We start from the raw sequence: 19,222 nt of genomic DNA on the forward strand, positions 1-19,222 counted from the left end.
AAAGAGTAGTTGCAACAATGGACATAAGCATAACAAAGAGTGTGGGGTAGTGCACAACGGAGCTTTGTTTCATTTTTTGTGTATCTATTGGCTCTGAATTGGAACTTGCTTGGTGTCCCTTAGCAATGGTATCACTAACAACAAAAAAGGACACATATACAAAGAGTTGTTATGAAATCTTTGTGTCAAGTATCAGGATTTCCATTATAGAACATTAGTTTTATTATCACATCTTTTGAGAAATCTCAGATGATGCCACACTCTCAAGCACCTTGATTAATATTCAAAATGGCTACTCCTTTCTTTATTTTCCTGTACATATTTTTGATCTACACATTTATTTCTCCTGTAACTTTTATTTTTTTGTCCAGGCTTATGTTCATTAAATGTGACATAAATTTGATAAATTTCTGAGTTGCTACAGTTTTCATCATTTCCTAGTATATAGGAATGACCTTTGAACTGTTTTCTCTGGGTTGTTCCTCAATTTCATGCGTTGAATTCCTTGCTTTGTATTACTTATATCTCTTGTCTATCAGCATTTAAGTGATAATCATATTCATGGTAAATGAATAGAGTAGAAGGCAAAGATAAAAAAGGATAAATAGTGGGGATTATTGGAAACTTTCTAGATTATTATCAAACAAGAGGAAAAATCCCTTACACAAAATGTACTGAATATTCATTATATTATCATTTGAAAGGCATGAATCACAGTATCAAAAGAATTCATATTTATACATAGATTTACCAAAAACCTTTATTCCAAGGTTGAAATTTGTCTTCCTGAACTGTTTCATTTACTTTTTTTCTTCAAAAATTTCCAGATCAGGCTCAGACACACATGTAACCTAAGGGTTGAAGTTGGAAAATACATGATGTCTGAGGAAACGGAAGACAGCTATACCCAGATTGCTGAACTGTTGGTAGGCGGATAAATATGGTCTTGTTACATCAATGTCCTATATGCTGTATTAAGATATGTATTATCCCAGCGAACCTGTGAGGGACATTCTGTTTTGTTCTGTTCTTGTTTGTTCACGTTAAGGTATATCTCAGAGGTATTGTGTCATTAGGGATCACTCTCACAGTATTATATGCTTTTTCTGTTTCTTAGTAAATGAAACCCAGGATTGACAAACCTAAAGAGCCAGCAAGTAGAATAAGGGTTTCGTGGGTGGGGGATGGAAGTGGGTGTAAAGGAGTAGGGGTGGGTACAAGGGAGAATGTCAAGAAGTCCAGGAAGAAAAGGTATATTTTGAAACTGATTGTGGAAGTAATTGTGCAATTCTGCTTTAAGTGGTTGAACTACAGAATGATATGATCGATGCATTAACTCCTTAAGAACAATTTGTTCTTACATTATGGTTCTCCTCAATATTCACCCTGAGGAAGGGAACACGGATGATATGGGTGCTCTATGAAGATGTAACAAAGAAATTAGATGGTGCCAATCTATCAATCAGATAAAATAGTATCTGGGGTCTTAAAAGCTTGTTGCCACACAAGCACCCATCAACTAAGTCCACATGGAAGAAGCATACCATCATGTCAGCAAAAATTATAAATTACATAACATAAAGTCCAAGGAGGGATTCATATCAGAGCCTAAACTTTGAGAATCTGGTTTGCAGCCACTTTGGGTGACAGGGGGAGCCCAAGATTTATTTGTGGGAACTACATAGGGAACAAGCCTCCATTGAATTTCCTCTATCCACAATTGAGGGGTGGGAGGAAAGTAGTTCCTAAACAGAGTGCATTGGAGACATGGATATAGAAGATCAAAGGCATATATCTGACTTAAACAATTAAAACTCTGTCAGTTGATCCTTCCTTTGATATATGCTGGACATGATCTGGTTTTCAACATTTTCTGTTTTTTTTTGTTTTGGTTTGTTCATGTTAGCATGTATCTCAGAGGTGTTATGTCATCAGGGGTCACCCTCATGAAGTTGTAATATATGTTTTTTTGTGTCTCAGTATATGAAACCTAGGATTGAAAATTCTATAGGGACAGCAAGTAGAATAAGAATTTAGGGGGAAGAGGGTACAGTAATGGGGGAGGGACTAAAAGGGAGACAATGGAAACTTATTGCATTTAGAATTGTATAATTCTGCTTGATTTTATTAAACTATAGATTGATTTGATATATGTCTTGACATTTCAGAGTCAAGACATATATCAAATCAATCTACAGTTTAATAAAATCAAGCAGAATTATACAATTCTAAATGCAATAAGTTTCCATTGTCTCCCATATATATATATAATATATATTTAATTCCCAGAAAGCTCCCCACCTGCAAACATAATGGCAAACTACAATCTCACACCTCTTCCCTTGTCAGTTTGTATACACCCCCAGGCTCTCAAATAATTTCACTGACTTACTTAAATTTCCAGTTTCTGTATCTATTTATCCATAAACAAACACCATAAAACTCCCTAATTCCATGCTATTACTTTATAGGAGTGAATAGAATATAATTTTATTTAAGAGCATACAATACATAATACCACAATGCTATTAAATATTCTATTTTTCCTTTAATATTTTAAAGGACCTGGCACAGAGAATAAAGTTCTGGTATTACAAAAGCTGGAGGCACCTGTTGTTTCACCTGTTGAATTTACATGGTGGCAGTAAATTTGGAGTAGTACGCAGTGTCAGGACTCATCATACAGAGAGACTTGACTACTGGTTACTGTGTGTTTGCCATAAATGCCCACTCTTTTCAGGTAAAAATATGGAAGCTTACTCATCTTTCATATTATTACTCAGAAGCAACTATCACATAAAGCATAAATCTATGACTCAGCCAGTCGTTCCATGCATGATCCTGGTACAGGACCCTGTCTTCATATTTCTTTCTCTTTGCCTTTGTTCTAGACTACTCTCTGAATGATTTTTACATGGGTTGACAAGAGCAGTTAATTCATTTGTAAATATTGTTGACGTTGTCAGTAGGTTGATCAACTGGTATCCTTCCCAATGGCTCTACAACCACAATAAAAAATGGTTTAGATTTTTTAGCTTATAAAAAGATATGGATAACCCATGAACAACAGAAAACTTACCAGCTAGAGTTGGTCTTTAGACTCAACTCAGAGAAGAACTGGAGGTTATGTACAGTCACCAGAGTTTCAGTGATATGTAGTCCAGTAATATATCCCATATAGAACCTACTATTATATTCCACTCTCCATCAGTCCATAAATGTCTGGGGATTTCAGTTCATAAGATTGCCTTAGGGAACATAGAATGTTTCTACCAGCAATCCCTCAAAGGAAATTAGAGTCAAAGGGAATCATCTAATACTGTGCAATGGATAAGAATTAACCATTTGTGAAGCATATACCTTAATTTTTTCCTGTTCATTGGTAAAGTTGTGGATGTCATCTGGAGCACCATGTGGACTACCTATTGCACATTTCCAAAGGATGACTATGCCTATGTGGATATCATCTCCAGGAATTAGACTGTTGTACCTCCCCAGATTTCTAACTTTAATTTCATACCTTTGATCCATTTGAATACTGTAACTAAGAATGTTATATTTAACTTAAATAATATGTTTAATTTAATGTAACCTGCATTTCAGGATATATTTTATTAGTGTAACATTTTGTCCAGCAATGCATATGGATTAAAGATATAAGTAATCATCAGAAGTGATGTAGGAGTCCTGATGTTGTAATGGTCTATGATTCTGATGCTAAATTCAAGGGCAGAGTTGAGTGTTTGTAAAGTGGGTTTTAATTGGGTCATGAACATCCAGTAAGAGCCTGACTTTATTTTCATTCCCATGAAGTTGATGCTAATCGAAGGTGACCACATGTGTTTCTGAATTGCTCTCCATAGGGGTTTCAAGGTCGTGACCTCTAAAAAGACAATCTATCAAGGATCTTCTTGGTGTGTTCAAATTGCCAACATTTAGGTTAATCGTTGCAGTACAATTCATCATTTAATATAGTGTTATAGCCATATTTTTATTACTTACACCACAGGACTTTATCCCTAATGGGTCTGAGTAACGGAAGGTAAGAGAAGATATTGGTAAGACTCAGTTGTGAGTAACTGTTTACAGGGTTAATTATGATTGCCATCCTCCTGGGTATAAAATGAACCGTCTCAGAAGCAGAAAGTGAAATTTAATGCAAGCAAGAGGGAAAAGTCAGTAGTAGAGCACATCCTTTGAGCCTCAACATCTCCATGCCTTGGACCTCTTTGTTCCAGGAGATATCTGTGCCACCAGAGGAGCAATGAAGGAATAGCCAAGGAGTGGCAGCAGTGGAATCAGGAGGCAGAGCATTAGACATGGCAGTGGAGTTCCAGTCCACAGAGCAAAGAACAATGAGTGACTTTGGGCCGAACTGGTCTGTTGGGTGGATTGCCTCTAGCTACTTAATTGAAGAAGTAAAGTTTGCAGATCCACAAACTAGAGTTCAGGCTTCTGGAGTGGCATGCCCTTTGGGCATTTAATAGCAGCCCTGAAAGAGCTCTGCAACATTGCCAAAGAAGGGCAGAAGCCATATCACTGAGAGGTTAAAGATCAGAGAGATTCCTGGCTACAGGAATGGATAAGAAGAGGTATCCTGTAAAGTAATTGCATCCTGTGAATTTGTAACCTCTTAATATTAGTAATAAACCTCATAATCATGTATATTGCCTGTGAGTTCTATGTGGCCATTGGAATAAGTTACTGAACCCAGTTGAAAAGTAAAAAGTGTTGTGTTGTAAGAGCGACATAAGTACCTCCTTTTAAAAAAATAGGAGCTGTTGCATATATAATTGCAATCCATGTTTCCATCAGATCAAACATAATTGTACAATTGCTGCCACTGTCATTTAAAATACATGTTCTTCCTTCTAAAACCCCTGACACTGAAACCTTAATATATTATGTATTACTGTTTATTTTTTGCCATAACTTACACCATCCAATGTATCTCTTCACCTAAAATTCTGATTTTAGTTACCATCAAGTGGGATCATGCAGTCATCGTTGCTATCAGTTCCCCTTTTGCCCCTTTCTCCCGCCCCCTCACTTCCTGTGCCCTCAAGGAATCATTACTCCCATTACTATTTCTGAGGAGTTTATCTATCTTGAATTTCTTGCATTGAAAGGCTTAAATTGTACCAATGTACATTCGCATGTCTAGCAAGTTTAGTGAGGTAAAACTAAGACCATAATAGTGGGAGAAGAAAATTTTAAAGAACTAGAGGAAAGTTAGGTCTCTCATCAGTACATCAATACTCTAATGCACCCTGGATATATTGCCCCTTCTCTGTGGCCCTTCTGTGAGGGACTGTCAAATTATCTTACAGATAATCTTTGGATCTCCACTTTGCCTCTACTCCATCACATCAATTGGTTTGTTGTTTTTGAACTTCTGATATCTATTCCCATGGACACTTCATGATCCAACAGGCTGGCATGCTTCTTCCATGTGGGCTTTGTTGCTTCCTTGCTAAATGACCACCTGTTTAACTTCAAGCCTTTACAACCCCAGATGCTATGTCTTTTAATAGCTGGGCACCATCAGCTTTCTTCACCACATTTGCTTATGCACCCATTTTGTCTTCAGCAGCCATGTTGAAAAGGTATCATTCATTGCCACATTATTAGAACAAACCATTCTTGTACTGAAGTAAGGTTTCTGTAGAGGTCCAAAGTCCAGATGCTTCCTTATTGTGTATATACACACACACACACACACACACACACACACACACACACACACATATATATATACATACATACACACATATGTAAATACATCCATCTTTATATATTTACATATACACATATCTATATTTATACATATGTATAAAACTTTACTTCTTTGTCGTTTATTTCCTTTTTCTTTCCTCCTGCCTCACTATCATGTTCACCCATTGATTACCTCTCAGTAATTCCTCTTGGATACATCTCAATTGATCAAACATCACCAGGTACACTACATCCTCCTCACCTTTGATTTTAGATCCTTGATATTCTCCTGTCCCTGGTGTATTGGTTCACAGTTGCCCTTCTACTATCTCCTCATGTTCATTCCCACTTCCCCTCAACAGCCATTGATCTCATTGCTGTCTCCTTCAAATTGCTTGTTCTGTCTACCTTATATAGGTAGACATTAAACATTAAAAAAACAGGTCTAACTTCTGACCTTTTTGAATATGCCCCAAACAATTCAGATGAGCATCCAAATGCTGCCACTACAACCACCACCCCCAGTGAGAAGTATACTTCTGGGATACCTCCAAGACTTGTGTCTTTGTTTCCATTGCTAATGTATTGTATTCCCCTCTTGGTTTGCCTCCATGTGGGGGGTTCATATCAGCCACACTCCCCACACTGTATCTTCATTGCTGTCTTCTATAGTGCTGTGATCTAGAAGGAGACGTCACGTCTCGAGCGGGGCCAGCTCTGCCCTCCTCTCTATGAACTAGCTGCTCTGAACAGGAACATACTCCTCAAGGCTTGGTGCATTAGTATGTGGTCTACTCTCTCTCTCTCTCTTAGTTTGTTCCCATGTGAATGGGACAGATCCATTCTGTAGCTTCAGTACTGTCCTCTGTCTCACTTTCATCTAGGGAAAGGGACATCTTACCTGGAGCCATGGCTGGGCTTGCTGTCCCCTCTGTTAGTCCGCTGCTCATGCAGGTATGTCACCTTCAAGGATCGGTGCACTGGATGAGGTCTGCTCTCTCTTTCTCTTTCCTGTGGTGATTTCAACAATACTCTCCCCTTGGGTGGATTCATGCCTACCTTACCCAATGCCAACTTTTTCCTTCTCTCCTTACTCTGTGGGCCTTAACATTATGATGTCTTTCAGACCAGGTGCTCTCTGCATTTTTTTCAATGTCATTTGCATCCTTGGGTTTGGTCTGACTCCTGCTAGATACCTGGTCCTTATCCTGGAGACTACGTAATCTGGTTATTTTCACCCATACCTGTTGTGCTGTTTGAAATTACCTCAGTGGACAAATGTTGTGTTTGTCCTTTTGTGCTTGGCTAACTTCACTCAGCATAATTTCCTCCACTTCATGTTTTCATGTGCTGCCTTTTAGGGATGTATAGTAATTTATTGTGAGTAGGCTCCAGGGTTATCAAATCCATTCATGTGTTGATGGACACTTAGGTTGTTTACAATCCTTTGAGATTGTGAACTGTGAACATTGCAGTGCATGTGTCTGGTCATGGCCTGTTTCTTCTGGGTATATGCCCGGTAGTGGGATTCCTGGATCATAAGGTAACTTGATGTCCATTTGTTTTAGGTATCACCAAATTGTTTCCCACAGTGTCTGTACATATTTACAAGATCAGCAGCAGTGGAGAGTTCCCATCTCACCACACTCCTTCTCTCATTTGTTGCTTTCTGATTTTTTTAATTGAGTTAACTCTGAGGTTGGTGTTAAGTGATATGTCATAGTTGTTTGAATTTGCATTTCCTGGATGGCTCATGATCGGGAACATTTTCACATATGTTTATTGGCGATTCGGGCTTTCTCACTTGTGAATCTTTGGCTCAGGGCAATTCATTTTTTTCTTATTATAAGTTTTCAGAGTTTTGTAGATTTTAGTAATAAGTCCTTTGTTGGATATGACATTGCTAAGTATTGTTACCCAGTCTGTGGGTTCTCTTATTACTCTCTTGATGAAGACTTTTGAAGATCACAAGTATGTTATCTTTAGTATTCCCCACTTGTCTATTTTAGCTTCCTGTGTGTGTGTGTATCATTCCCTATTTATGGTAGCTGATGTATCCCCTGCACCAACGTTTTTAGGTTTGTCCCAATTCTCTCATTGATGATTCTAAAATCATCATTGGCTTGGGGTATTTCATCGAGTTCTGTGATCCATTTGAATTTGTTCTTGTGTATGGAGTGAGGTAAAGATCTTGCTTAATTTTTCTGAAGATATATATGCAGTTCTTCCAGCACTCTTTGTTAAAGAGGGCATCCGCTTCCCATGTGATGCTTTATAAACCCTTATTGAAGAACAGTTGCCTGTAGGCTGCTGAATTTATGTCTGAGTTTTCTATTCCTTTGTATTGGTCCAAGGATCTGTCATTATACCAGTACTGTGCTGTTTTGACAACTGTGGCTGCTTAATAAGTTTTAAAGTCAGGTAATGCAAGCCCTCTAACTTTGTGCTTCTTCTTGAGGATTTCCTTGCTAATTCTGGGCTTCTTCCCTTTCCATGTGAGGTTGGCAGTCAGTTTTTGCATTTCTTTGAAGAAACATGCTGGTATTTGTATCAGTATTGCTTTGAATTAAATAGTGCCCTTGGGTAGGATTGACAGTTTTACAATATTGAGGTTTCCGATCCATGTGCATGAGATATTCTTCCATTTATAAAGGCTACTTGTGTTTTTTTATAATAATCTTCTGTACTTGTCCTCATACAGATCCTTTGTTTTTGTTTGTTTGTTTGTTTGTTTCGTCATTAGATGTAGCCCTAAATATCTCAACTTTTTGCTTGGTTTTTGTGAAGGGTGATACCTTCTTGATCCCCATTTCTGTGATCTTATCTGATGTATATAGCAATCCGATTGACTTCTGTTTGTTGATTTGGTAACTTGCCACTCCTCTATTGCTTCCAGTACCCCCAGTGTGGAGCTTTTGAGGTTTTCAATTTATAGAATTATGTCATCTGCAAATAATGACAATTTAACTTTCTCTTTCCCCAGACAAATACCTTTGATGTCCTTCCATTGCCCTATGTTATTAACTAGAAACTCCAGAACAATGTTGAATACAAGTAGGGACAAGGGGCATCCATGTCTGGTCCCCTTTTTCAGTGGGATTGTTTTAGTCCTTTCTATGTTGACAATAACATTGGCTGTTGGTTTTTCATATATAGCTTGTATTATATTGGGTAGCTCCCTTCCAATCCTGTCTTCTTGGGTGCTTTATTAAGAATGGGTGTTCAATGCTGTCAAATGCTTTTTTCTGTCTATTAATATTATCATGTGGTTCTTGTCCTTTTTCTTGTCAATGTGATAGAAAATATTAATAGACTTTCAGAAGTTGAACCATCCTACATCCCTGTAATAAATCTTACTTTGTCACTTTTGATGAATTATGAATTATTTATTTTATACACATTTATAATCTAAGTACAACCATTTTTAAATTATGAATACTCTGCTTCACTTTTTAAAATATTTATCCCAAGTAATTACATTATGAAACTGTGGGTATTCCAAACATAGTTTGATGAATGTTTGACTTTCTTGTCATAAATTTTATTTAAATATTCAACATTCCCACTATGTTTTTAACAAACTACAATAAAGTTGTCTAAGAAACTCAATTGGATCCTTACAATGACAGAAATCAAAATCAGAAACTTAAATCATATATATCTTGGCACAGGGATTAAACAATAAAGAAATAATACTATTGTTTACAGGATGAATCATGGCATGTAGCACAATCTTGGATAAGGATTAGCTAGTCCAGTATGCACTTCCAACATGACAGTTACTGAAGTGAATTGTAAAAATAGAAAATATAATCAAATGATCAAAAACATAGTTTTTTTTAAAAAGATAGAGTTTAAAATCAATTTTTAATGTTTTATCTCCAAGTATCTTTTATAATAATTGAGGACAGCATTCTTGTAAATGTCTTATTTGTAAAGTTAATGGTACTGATATATGCACACATGGGATGAAATGATTGTTTGTATGTTTGTATACTTTATGTATCACAGTTCAATCACTGCTGAACATGACTGAGTTCATTCAGAACATGGCTTTCCTTTTATTCCTGATTGAACATGCTCTTTCACTTTTATTTTTTTTCTTTCTGCTTTTAGAATAATGAATTAGAAATCCCTTTACTGAGGATTGTGTAGCTATGCCTGATTTTGACATAGTTACAGAGCTGTTTCTGTAGACAGGCAAAGTTAATAAGGGGGGAAATACAGTTATTACTACTTAATCCCCACTCTACCACCCAAGGCATCCTATCTAGCCTTGTATTGTTGCTCAATTACAACAGTAACTTGAAAATCAATGGGTAGTTGTGCATATCTAGTCTATTTTTGTGTTTAACTTTTATTCTTTTGTTGTCATTCTTGTATTCTGTTATTCAGAAATTGCCAAAGGACTTAGCTGTCATTGTAACTAAAATTTCCTATAAAATATGCTTTTCTCAGAGTTTACCCAGAATCACATTTCGAATCTGCTGACTCTTCACAGCATAAACAATGGGATTCATTAGAGGGGGAGCAAGGAGGAGGATATCAGCTATAATGATCGTAATCACTTGAGATGTTTTTCTGCCAAAACGATGAAGGACAGCCAAGGTGATGATAGGTACATAGAAGACAAGAACAGCACAGATATGGGAGATGCAAGTGTTCAGAACTTTGAGGCGACTTGTGTGTGATGCCATGCCCAGAACAATTTTTAGGATTAGCATGTAAGACAAAGCAATGAATGTCAAGTCTAACATAGCAATCAGAGCAACAATAAAACCATAAATGACATTGACCTTGTTATCAGAACAGGCCAGCTTCATGACATCCTGGTGGAGACAGTAAGAGTGGGAAAGACGGCTTTTATTACAGAATGTTAGCTGTTTTAGAGTTATAGGGAAAGGTAGAATTAGGAAAATACATATCATAGTGTTCAAAACACTGATTTTAAAGACCCTGGCACCTGTAAGGATGGAGGTGTACCTCAGGGGGTTGTTAATAGCTATGAATCTGTCTACAGACATGATAAAAAGTACAGTTGACTCCATGGCTGAGAACACATGAATGAAAAACTCTTGGGCAATGCAAGCATCTGGGGAAATCCCTGTGGCGTTGAACAAGAAGATCCTCAGCATCGTTGGAAGGGAAGAAATGGACAGGCCTAGGTCGGAAAATGCCAGCATGGAGAGGAAGTAATACATAGGTTCATGCAGTGAGGCTTCTGTCTTTATGAAAAAGAGGATTGTGCTGTTTCCCAGGATTCCAAAGAGGTATATGAGGCAAATGGGGATTGAGATCCAAACGTGGGCATATTCCATTCCTGGGATCCCAATCAAGAAGAAAGTTGAGATTTCTACTTCTGAGGTGTTCACGGCTACCATGGAAGGAATGTGAAGGCAACAGAGTGGAGATTGTTAACAAGGCTTCCTGTAATAAAAACACACATCATGTTAGCTGTGTTTGTGTCAGTAGTTTGGGTTTTTAGCAATATTAAGATTCTAGATATTAACCTCAATGATTCTAAAACTAGGACAAAATATTCTATGTAATATGGTCTGTAGTAACATCAGAGCTGTAAAATCAAGATACCAAGAAAAACATATAACTATATTAATCTCCACATAGAAACACCAACACAGAAAAATATATGACATATATTCATATTATACTCTGCATACAGCAAAGAGACATCAGACATTTCAACTTCTATTTTTGTCATTTTAATGATAAAAATTATGAATCGTTTAATAAAATTGAAAATATTTGTGTTTAAAAACACAAGAAAGCAAAAAAGACAATCAATACACAGAATGAGACAAAGTATTCAAAATCATAAATCCAAATTTGTACCCATATTATATGAAGAACCTTATAACTTAAGAATAAACATAAATGGATATTCTATACAATTATTCATTCAGAAAATGCAAGTCAAAACCATAATGAGATGTCATTTCACCCCATATGATGGTTAAATTAAACAAAATAAATTACATATAGGCAATAATGAGTCAGTTCAAAGTTAAATTGAAGTTTCAATTTCTGTCATCAAGCAATGAAATGATATTTTAAAGTGGTGCAGCCAGTTCAGGAAAATAGTTTTCCAATTATTGTATATGTTAAGCAGAGTTAACTCAGCTATTCAACTCCTGGGCATACATCCAGGAGAAATAAACATAAATGATCACATATTAATTTTTTAAAGCACACACAAGTATTATTCATTGTTGTCAAAAAGTGAAAGCAACTCACTGTTCATGTTTTGATGAATACATAAGAAATATTGCCATGCATTGTGATATTTTCAGTAATAAGAAAATGAAATATATGCTGAAATATTGATGAACCTTGAAAACACTGCACTGTGTGAAAGAAGCCAGAAACAATAGGATGACACAGTGCATTATTCAATTTACATAAAATGTGCAATATACATATAATCATAGAAACAAAACATAGTGATTTTAAGGATCTGAGGAAGGAAGAAAAATGGGGAGTCATTGCTAGTACATGCAATTTATTCTGGAGTGATAAAATAGTTATAAAATTAGTGATGAAAATTAAACAAATCTCTAAATATGGGAAAAATTAACTGTATACACTAAAAGAGAGGTTTTGATAGACTATGGATATTTGTTAATAAAGTTATTACTCATAAGTAGAAACTGGATACTAAAATATGTATCTTCGTGATTCTCTTATAAGTTATGTATAAAATCAGTCCTTATATATTAAAGTTATATTTTATATATTAAAGTAGTTACATATTAAAACTATAATAGGAAAATAGTTAACTGAAATCACTGACAAGCCATGTTGTCCTAGCTACATGAATTTAAATAAACAATATGGAACATGTCTGACAAAATGATGACCGTTATCTTCTTGAATTGGAAGACACTCAAAATGGGAGTGGGAAAGAGTTTCCTATTCAAAGTAGAGTTGCCTTTAATGACATAAAGCTTTTGAGACCTACACTTATTGATGTGGGAAGACTGAAAATTAAAAGAAATGGCTGCAAAAATCCATTACTAATCAGAACATTGGATGCACAAAGTATAAACCTAGGAAAATTGGAAGTTGTAAAAAGAGAGGTAACATACCAACATCAGTACCATAGGCATTAGTGTGCTGAAATGGAGAGGTCTGGGGCAATTTGCGTGCCAGAAATGACAAATTGACAAAGAAGGTAGTTTCATGTATCCTCAAAAAGAACCTTTCAAGTCCCCTAAAATAAAACTTTTCAAGATCCATTATGAAATAAAATAATCAGTGATATGATAATATCCATATGAACATAATGAAGTCCAGTTCATTTAATTATAATTCTATTGTATGCAGCAAACACTAGGATCAAAGAAAATACATGGAAGGCTTTACTAAATTCTATAGCCTGAAGTTGAATAAACATGCAAACAAAATACATTGGTATTTACTGGTAAACAGAAGGTAAAATTTTGAAACAACAAAAAAGAAGAAGATTGGTATTTATAAAATATGGCTTGAGTGACAGAAAAAAAGACAAGACATCAATTATAGAATTTTGTATAAACAACAATTTATTCAGTGCAAATATTTTCCACAATGTGGATGGTGACTATATGAATGCAGTGTCAGCATTACAGGGAGGATTTAAATATCTGCATCTGTAGAAAGAGATGAAAAGCTCAAAATCAACAGTCAGAACATGACTGAGAAACATACCTTTGATTGCTCATGTGAAAATTCAAGTTAAAGTGACAGTCAATTAAAACAGATTCAGAAGAGCCAAAGAGTGACTTGTATCTTCCACCTAGGTTTACAGTCCATCTAAAAATAGAAGAATCCTATGAAGGACTGCCACATGCTTGGGACGGATTGTGTGAGGTGTTGAGAGAACAGTCCCTGGAGGTCGTCGTGTTGGGTAAACTAGGAGGCAGCACAAAAGAAGGCAAACGATGGATTGACAGTGGCTGCAACAATAGGTTCAAATGTGAGAATGGCACAAGACTGGGTAGTGTCTCGTTCTGTTGAATATAGGGGCACCAGGAACTGGAATTGACTCAGCACTAAACAACAAAAATAATGGTGGAAGACCAGGCAAACTGGAATGACATCATAAACATAATAAATTAAGAAGACAATGGGTCATTTGACAGGTAAGGGGGAAATATATCAATATTCTGATATCATTATAGATATCAGAAGAGACTCAGGTGCTTGATTTTGTGTGCAGGATGTTTGTGCAATTGTTAGGTGCCTTTAAACTAGTTCTCATTCTCAGTGACCCTGGGGACAACAGAAGGAAACGCTGCCCATCCTGTGGCATCCTCACAACTGTTGCAGCCACTCAGTCAATCCATCCTGCTCAGGCTCTCCGTTTTTTACTGCCCCTGTTATTTATCAAGCATGACGTCCTTTTCCAGGGACTAGTCTCTGCTGATAACATGATTCAAGAAGAGGCATGAAGATTTGCCACCCTCGTTTGTGAGGCGCATCCTGGACATACCTCTTCAAATACAGAAATAATTGTTCTATGGCGGTCCAATACTTTCAAATATTTATTGCAAGCACCTTAATTCAAATGCATTGATTCTTCTTCAGTCTGCCTTATTCGTCATGCAGATTTCACAAGCATATGAAGTGAGTGAAAATACCATGTCTAGAGTAAGGCACACCTTAGTACTCAAAGTAAGATTCTCATTCTTCAACACAGTAAAGGCTACAATTTCAAAGGGGTTTTGTGCCACAGATTTACACGATGTAATGTGTCATTTTCCTTCTTTACTGCTGCTTCCATGAGCACTGCTTGTGGATGAAAGCAAAAAGGAATCCTGAAATCTTCAGCCTGTCTCCATCTATTATGATGTTTCTATTGGTTCAGTTGTGAAGATTGTATATTTGCTATGCTGGGTTGCCATCCATTCTGCAGGCTGCAGTCCTTGATCTTCATCACGAAGTCCTCCTTACTGTCAGCAAGGAATGTGTCCTCTGTGTATTGCACTTTTTACTACCTTCCTGCAATACCAACACTGCATTCATCCTCATGAGTCCAGCTTCTCAAATTATTTGCTCAGCATACGTACTGTATAAATACAGTTAAAGTATTCACATCTGACACCCATTTTTCCTGGTTATAAACCAAGCAGTACTAGTCCTTGTTCTGTTTAAATGACTGCAACCTAGTCCTCCTGAGTGCCGTGAAGAGTCCTGGAATTCCATTTTGTTTCAGTGTTATTCAGTGTGTTGTTATCCACACAGAAGAATGCCTTTGCATGGTCAATAAAATACAAGTAAATGTCTTTCTACTATTTTTTGCTTTTAGCCAAAACCCAGCTGACTTTAGCAATGCTATTCCTTCCCACATTCTCTTCTGAATCTACCCTAAATTGCTGGCAGTTCTCTGTCAATGTACTGCTTCAACTGTAGTTGAATGAACTTCGGCAACATTTTACTTACATGTGATATTAATGAAATTGTTTGATGATTTCTCCATTCACCTTTCTTTAGAATGAATACAAACAAAAGCGAATCTCTTCCAGTTGATCTGCCATGCCAGGTAGCTGTTTTCCATTTATTTTTAATTTTTACATGGACAAGTGTGTGCTTCTAGTGCTTCACTAGCTGGTTGAAACATTTCCATCCATTTATGGAGACAGGTTTTTAGCTAATGTCTTCAGTGCTGCTTGGAATTCTTCCTTTAGTATCATCGATTCTTGATCACATGCTACAACTTGAAATAGTGGAATGTCAACTCATTCTTTTTGGTGTATTGAGTTTGTGTATCCTTTCTATCTCCTTTTGAGAAAGCCTGAATAGTTCAACATTGCCCCACAGACTCTCTCAACCTTGCAACTCCGAGCATGCTAATGTGTTGAGCATATTCTTCGTTAGGTTTTCTGCCTTCAAATCTTTGCACATTTTACTATGGGACATTGTGTTCTGTAGCTGTCCTTTACATTTTCCTGTTTAGTTTTTTTTAAAATTTTACTTTACCATTTGTTTCATTTACTTTAGCTATCTTAGAACCAAGAGTAAGTTTCAGAGTCTCTTCCGATATTCCCTTTGACACTTTCTTTGTTTCTGGTCTTCTTAAGGACCTTTTGCTTTCTTCATGTTTCATCTTCTTGATGGCCTCCTTTGGCTGGTCAGTTCTTCTGCCCTTAGTGCTCATTGACACATATTCATATTTGAAATGCTCTCAAATACAGATAAGATACACTCAAGGTCACATTTTGATTTTCAGTGTTTAGATTTGACCCAACTCATCAGACCAGTGACAGTATTACAGTAAGACCATGGCATACATGACCCTAATCTTTTTTTTAGACCTTTTGACCATCTCTCCCTCCTTCCATCACCCTTCTACAACCCCTACACCTTTGCCAGAGCCTTCGACATTTGGTTCTCTTAATGTGAAAAGCATTTTTATCAGATTTTATTATCTTTTATAATAGTGGTGTCATGAAATATTTGTCTTTATATAATTAACTAAATTTTTGAACATGTCTTCCAAATCTGTACATGTCAAAAGGTGTCTGACAGTTACATCATTATAGTTTATGGATGCACACTATTCCATTACATATACGTACCAGAGTACATCCTCCACAGAGGGGCTTTTTGGTTGTTTCTATCTTTTTGCTCTTATACACAACACTGTCTGTTCATTTTTTTTTCTTTATTTCTTTGTGGTATATACAGAGAGAGATAGAAGTGTGATGTGGAATTTCTGTTCACATCTGTTTAAATAAATGCCATGCTATTTTTCATAATAGCTGTTCAATTCTGCAATCCTGTCAATAATGTATGAGTCTTCCAATTTTTCCACAGACTAGAGGTTGAGGCAAAGAAACCATGAAAGTCAACCAAGGAGCAGCATTGAGATTATGGGATAGTAAAACAGAGCAACAAGTGTGTCCTGTTTCACTTAGGCAGAAGTCAAGGGCATGGCTAAGAGACTGAGGACCAGAGAAAAACTTGACTGCTGCCAGAGGAGAGGTGGTGCTATGGACTAATGATGCTATCCTTAATATTTACCCATCTTGCCTTGTGATAGCCTATTAACTTCCCTGTTAACCCACCTTAATTGTGACAAAAAAAGAACTAAAGTAAACAACATTACAAAATCCCTACAACTATTATAACGAGACCAGCAAAATAAAAATAATAAAGATTAGAGCAAAAATAAATGAATTTTTTAAAATAGAAAAGCTCAATAAGAATTCTGGAAGACGCATTAATCACCAGCACTAAGTAACTAATTAATATCTTGCTTGTTGAAAAAAAGAGCTTGATGTAGATCTTCCTGATGAAGATCAAATACTACAGCCTTCATGATAGATTACATCTCAACATAAAAATATAAACCCCACACATAACTGGACCAATAAACAAGATAATGATAAGTATAATTTAGCATTAAGGTTATTGAAAGAATTAATTAAGATAAAATATTACAGTCGTTAAAGATTTCATTTTACTTGGTTCTAAAATCAACGATCATCAAAGCAACAGTCAAAACTGCATTAAGTCTACCGCCAAGATCTCTTAGTACATTGGCGTAGGCCTGACCCATTCATTCCTCATTTTTTAATGACCATGTATACATTTGTAAGCTGGACAATGCTTAAGGAAGATTGAAAAAAATTGCTGTATTTGAAATCCGTGTTTGCATAAAATAATGAATATATGATGGACTTCCAGAAGAACAAATAAGTCTGTCTTGGAAGAAGTATTGCCAGCCTGGTTCCTAGGGAAAGGACTCAGAGATCGAGCTCATGTACTTTGCGCATGTTGTGAAGAGAAGTAGGCCCTCGTGATTCTTAAAGTAGAAGGCCAGTTAAAGAGAGGAAGCGAGGGACCAGGATGGATGGACACAGCGTCAGCAACAAGAGCGTCACACATAGCAATGACGTAGGCTGGTGCAGGCCTGGGCAGTTTTTCACTCTGTGGAGCCTGGGTCACGATGAGTGGGAACCATCAAAAATGGCACCTGACTAAAGTAAAACCTGAGCCATTTTTAAAAGATTCTACCCAAATCCTGATGCTGTTAGTGGAAGAATGTACATTAAATACACTCAGGAAGAGATTTAGCTCACCAATAGAGAAGCAGAGACAGTGTCCATCAGGGAAGTCTTTCAAGATCGCAACAGTTTCCCAGAAAGAGCCAGTCTTAATCATCTTTCCGACTTGGATTGCCTGAAGCCATACTATGACAAGAACTGTCAAATATGAATTTCTTGGACTCTATTTTCTCTTCTTCTGCTCCAGCACTCTCCAATCTCCAAGGATCAGAGAGTTTATCAGCTGGAAAAATGACTGTGTGGAGGGGTGTTTGAGGTTGGGAGAGTTCAGAATGCCAACTGATTCCTAATGAAGGAGGTGCTATCTGCCTTTAACTCAAGATCGAATCAGTTCTTAGAAATTGTAATTATTTGTGCTTTATGTGTAGGTTTAACAACCATTAACACAACTTCTTAGCCCCCAATTAACTGGAAAATCATTTTTGTCCCATTTTCCACGAAAGTGTAAGGAAATAACTGCCTATTTTTAAGCCTGGCCGTGTTTACTGAGTGAAATGAGGAGAACCCCAAAAGTGGACATATTTATGACGTTGCATTTATGAGATATCTAGAGTAGACCATCGTATCCAGAACCTACATGTCTAAGTGCTTATCCCGCTATAAGTGGAAAGGGGACAGGTAAAGGAACTCCCTGCTTAACATGGAAAAACCCAGGAGGAGACAAAGACGATGGTGTCATACATGAGTACACTAAATGGTACTACACTGGACATGTAAGGAGGGTGGGAGTGCCAACTCGTTGGTTACAGAGATATTTATGTCAATTTTAAAGGAGAAGAAGTGACAATAGGAGACACAAACTTTTAAAATAAATCACAATGGATTTTTGCTAATATCTTGATCATATAATAGAAGCATGCTTTGATTAGAACAGGATAGAAATGTGTGTTTTTCATGGTCAAAATCTAAAATTGTATGATTCATTGAGTGCGGGGATGGGTATCATTTGGCCCATGGATCATACAAATTTCTTGAAATAATCAAAACCACCTAACATCACATGTATCATCAAAGAGAGGTTCCAGCCATCACACTGAAGGTGAGTTAATCAAATACTTGATTGATATGATTTTAAAATAGTGTTATAAAAATTTAAATGGCCCTTGACAGAAACAGGGTTCCCTACTCTTGACTTAGGAAATGATTATTTAAATTCAGAGACATTGAGTATTCTATATTTATTAGATTATCTGTAGTGTCCAAGGTGACAGTGCTTTCTATTTTTATTCTCAATTAAGCCATAAATTGAGACTGTAAAATTCATACACATATTGTGGAATACTCCTTTTCAGAAAAGGAACAATTGGGATCCATTTAGTAATTATCTATTGAAAAATAAATGTTTCCAATGTAGTGAACATGAAATAAAGAAAATATATAACTATTCCCTTGTAATATGATGTTAATTACCACTCCCTCTCTTTCCATGAAGAACCACCTCT

General features: G+C 36.5%; 1 protein-coding gene across 1 annotated transcript; it reads right to left on the minus strand.

Moving 5' to 3' along the window:
• Positions 1-10,169: 10,169 nt before the first annotated feature.
• Positions 10,170-11,096, minus strand: LOC142446875 (olfactory receptor 51A7-like). The gene has a single exon (XM_075548610.1). The coding sequence runs from the start codon at positions 11,094-11,096 to the stop codon at positions 10,170-10,172; it is 927 nt and encodes a 308-aa protein (XP_075404725.1).
• Between the last annotated feature and the right edge of the window lie 8,126 nt (positions 11,097-19,222).

This window comes from Tenrec ecaudatus, chromosome 4 (genome assembly GCF_050624435.1).
Source record: "Tenrec ecaudatus isolate mTenEca1 chromosome 4, mTenEca1.hap1, whole genome shotgun sequence".
NCBI classification, from domain to species: Eukaryota; Metazoa; Chordata; class Mammalia; order Afrosoricida; family Tenrecidae; genus Tenrec; species Tenrec ecaudatus.

Coding starts and splice junctions, on each gene's coding strand:
- LOC142446875 (XM_075548610.1), bottom strand. CDS start 11,096: ATGGTAGCCGTGAACACCTCAGAAGTAGAAATCTCAACTTTCTTCTTG.